Below are 4,417 nucleotides of genomic sequence, written 5' to 3' on the forward strand. Positions count from 1 at the left end.
CCCATCAGTCCATCCACCCAACCACAGCTTGGCCGCTGCTCCACAGTGCAGGTCAACAGTGTTGCGGTTTGAGTCTCCTCATTTTCACTCTTCAGTTCTCGCCCTCATCTCGAGGTTCACTCACAAGAGTCTGCCTCAAAGCAAAGGCTCCATATCAGTATTTTGTCCATTCTGGATTCACTATGAACATCGTCATTGCACGAGAACAAACATGTAAAAAAAAATTTAACCAAAAAATAGCAACTGAAGTCACATAGTAAGCACACAGGCAATACATGGGAGGATAGGGATGATAATGGTCTCAACTGTCTCATGGGACTGACATGCTAGTCTTTGGGTGGGGTGTAAGTTTTCAAATGACATATTATAAACAGTCTCACCAAAGAATTCACTCTGCTGCATTTAATCGAAAATTAACCTGGAAAAAGCTATCAGGATATTTTCTTCACTTTTTGTTGATCGGATAAAACAAATAAAATAAACTTGGTGATCAGAGCTGGGTTTCATTAGTGCTGACACACACAAGGGTGAGGAAAAAGCTTAGCTTAGACAAAAACCATCACATGAGGAACAACATAAATAAATAAATGCAGGATTTGATTATTTAAAAACAAAACCAATAATGAAAATAGCAAAGCATTTTTCAAACACAGCCCAGTCGGTATCTAAGTAAATTATCTACACGCTTGTGCTGCATCTCATCTGATGCAGCAATACAATACTGATCTCAGGTGAATGATCTTGAGAGGTATGACCTAAGCTGACCAGCCCTGATGAGATATTCACCTTACCAACTACTGAATAAGGTTATAACAAGCCTATTTAAGACACGTGGTTATTGGGTCGTTTGAAATAGAACAATTCACAGCTTTACAAAGCCCTTTCCTTGGATAGCTGGTAGGGCACATCAATATAGTTGAGGCATTTGGAACAATTAATTGATAAGACTACATACTGTGTATGACTGGTGAGCAGGAAAGAGTACCAAAAATGTCAATTTCTCAGCATTTCTTAATCTATTTTCAATTGCCTGCCGTGGCTCTGTGTGTGAGAGAGGAACTGCTACCTGCACCTACACTAAGTTTGACCTTTTCACGGTGTATACATTCTTTGCTTACGTATCACAGGGAGAGAGCAGAAAAGAAAAAAACATACATTGGCCATTACTAAGATGGTGAAGAACAGTCAGCTGTGCATTTACACCTGGGGCACTGGCTGTTGCTTCTTGCAGTGAGCTGTTCCAACTGATTTCAGTTCCAGTTCATCACATACAGTACTTTTGGTGCAGTGAATGGCAGGTAATTTGGAATGGGAGACCAGAAGAAGAAGGCACAGAGAGGTGCTTCAGAAGTGTCCATGCGAAGGGAAATTGTGCATCTATACAGTTTACCAATAACACTGTGAACTGGATCTAGTATAGAACATCATGTGTAACAGTAGTCTATATCTGGGATTTCTCCTTCTCTATAGCCGCGGTTGGTGCCATGTCCTGCATTAGAAACATGGTTGGCACCTTTGTACAGGCCAGTGCCATTGGAAGGGTATATGGTATGAATGATGTAATCCTCTCGTAAGGGTTTAGGCTGCATTGCCGGGCAAGCCGGCATAGGCGTCATCTGAAACCCCGGACTGCGGATCTCCAAGATTGTATTGTCTTTCTTGGTGCCTGACTCAATGTAATCATCATAGGCCTTGCTTTTCCGGGACCCGCTACGAGTATAGTGGTCACGGGGACATAAATGCCCAGTCCTATGTCCATACCAACAGAAGATGCCACAAATAAGAGCCAAAGATACAATAGCAGAAGCGCCACCAATAATCCCTGCCAGGGGCAGCACTTTCATCTTCTGTGTTCCTTCATCCTCCTCCTCCTCCGATGGGCTTAGGTCTGTTGTTTCAGCTTTTGCGCAAACCAAAGCTTCATCAGCGTCAGAATCTCCAGAAATTGCCCCTTTGCTTTCTGAACTGCCAGCGAGAGGCACCATGCAGATGATGTAGCTGGAGCGTGGCTGCAGGGAGGTAAGCAGATACTCTCGTCGGTCGCCCCTGACTAGTGTCTCTGTGATTGATCCCCCTAGTCGGAGCCAGCTCAGCCTGAAGGAGGAGCTGGGCTGGGCCACGCTCCAGGTTACACGGACGCTGTTGTGAGACAGAGGCTTCACATTGAGGGCCAGACTCTTTCCCACACCACTGCTGCTAAGAGTGTAGTCTAAGCCAGAGTCAGGAAGCCCCAGGCCAGGTCGCTTAGAGCGAAGGGTGAAGAGAGAGCCCTGTGGAGGGGTTTGAGTAGTAGAGCTATCAACCCCACCTCCACCCATTCTGTCTTTGGTCCCTGCCGTCCTCAGCACCTCACAATCCTCCATCTCGCTGGTCAGGTCAGTCAAAGCCATGTCTCGCACCCTGTCAGGCCCATGGCAGGTAAGACCTCTAACAGTGATGGTGTTACCACGGGCAAGCAGCCAGTCATACAGCCAGCGCAGGTTGCAGCCACAGTGCCAAGGATTACCTCGCACCAGCAGCTGACCCAGGTTGTCCAGGTCTTTGAACAGTCCCTTGGGCAGGGTAGTCAGGTTGTTTCCTGACAGGTCCAGCCTCTGCAGCCTCTGCATGCCTTCCAAGGAACTACGTGGCATATGAGTCAGGGCATTGTCCTGAAGAGACAGGCGCTGTAAATGGGCGCTTGGCAAGTTTACAGGTGGGGTCTGGAGGGAGTTACGGACTAAGGACAATTCTGTTAAGTTTGCAAGGCGGGAGAATGTATCATCGGCAATGCGCTGGTTTGCTAAAAGGTTACCATCCAGGACTAGACATCTGAGTGAGCTGAGGCCTCGGAAGGCATGCGTTGGTATAGTGGAGATTCGGTTGTCATCCAGACGGAGTTCTTCCAGAGAGGCGGGCAGTCCTGAAGGGATACTAGACAGGTGGTTGCGTGAAAGGAAAAGTAGGCGCAACCGGGGGTTGTCAGCAAAAGCCTGGTCCTCAATACTGACAGTGGAAATTGAGTTGTCATCTAAGTGAAGCTTCTCTAGCAAGGGCATCCGAGCTAGTGCACTGCGAGGAATGGTGCGTATGTTGTTATCCTGCAAATGGAGTTCACGGATGGATGGTGGCAGGTGCACAGGGAATTCATCCAGTTCATTGTCATAGAGGTAGACCACACGGACAGCAAGTTGGTGTTCCAAAGAGGTGGGCAAACCTGGGTTGTTTATTTGATTGTTCTGAAGGTAGAGGATGGATGCTGAGGGAGGCAGTGACGGGATGGAGTTCAGGCCACGATCATTACAGTAGATGAAGTCTTCATCGCACCTGCATACAGATGGGCATACGTCCATGTCTCCGATGTACCCTTGTATCGTGGCTGCAGAGAACTGAAGCATGCCGGCACGTAGGGTCAAGCAAAGAAACAACAGGAAGAGCCGAGCCCGCAGTTTAGCCACACCTACAGGTGCCATAATGGTGAACATAAGCACGGTCCGTCTTATCCAGGTCGGTTGGTAATCCTCAAAACGCTGTGGTGAGCTGGAATCCTGTGACCTCCACCCTGAGAGAGAGAAAGGGAAATTACAGTCAGCACTGATGAACAAATGAATTAGTTAATGGTCATGGCAGGTGACAAAACACCTAAGAAATTTCAGAGCTCAGCTTCACACTACCCTTCCATTCTCTAATTTCTAAACATTATTAAAATCTAGTCACATGCTACAATTCTAATTCGTAAACAGAGATATATTACATTCAATAATATTTTTTTTGATTTCATAATTAATAATCATATAATTGGGGAGGTCCTTATCATGGATGGATCTGTGTGAATTCTATCATAAAGCCAAAAAGACACTGAGATAACTGCAAAGCCATTTGTGTGAATACATTGTTTGTTGAATTAGTAACAGTTATTTAAGATAAGAGAGTGATAAGACTAAACTTTAGTGTCCCATACAGAAAGTAATATAAAGTAGAGTGAATATTTCGTTTTAGGAAAGGAACTCTGGAATTGACAAATCCAATCCTACATTTAGAATTAAGCCTTGTGCATAAATATCGAGTCTTGAGGATATTCTCCATTTCTAAATTATTTAAGAGATCTTAAGAGGCTCCATAACTCCATTAGGACCTGCCGGCAGATGGCTGCATTAGCCTGACTGAGCTGTAGATGCTTTTCATTATCGAGAAGGAACAACATGTTTTAGCTCAGAGTCATAGTCTTCAAGAGCTAAATTCTCATCAGGCACTCAAGATGGCACTGGGCAATCCACAACTCATGCCTCCTAAATTTAGTTGTATCTAATTTATCAAGTACAATAAAACAGTAATGGAAAGATATAATCTGCAGCAGAATTCAGTTTACAAGAGCTGTGCTCAGAACTTGATTGGCAAGACAATGTGGTGTTGTTAATCTTTAAGTGAGAAATGACAA

The 4,417-nt window shown here is 45.1% G+C and overlaps 1 protein-coding gene across 1 annotated transcript; it reads right to left on the reverse strand.

Moving 5' to 3' along the window:
• Nucleotides 1–1,424: 1,424 nt before the first annotated feature.
• flrt1a (fibronectin leucine rich transmembrane protein 1a) lies at nt 1,425–3,464 on the reverse strand (the record flags this gene model as incomplete). Its single annotated transcript, XM_080041019.1, has 1 exon — nt 1,425–3,464. One exon carries the CDS (start codon nt 3,462–3,464, stop codon nt 1,425–1,427), a length of 2,040 nt encoding a protein of 679 aa, XP_079897145.1.
• Between the last annotated feature and the right edge of the window lie 953 nt (nt 3,465–4,417).

Source organism: Ammodytes marinus (assembly GCF_949987685.1).
Source record: "Ammodytes marinus genome assembly, chromosome: 14".
NCBI lineage: Eukaryota > Metazoa > Chordata > Actinopteri > Uranoscopiformes > Ammodytidae > Ammodytes > Ammodytes marinus.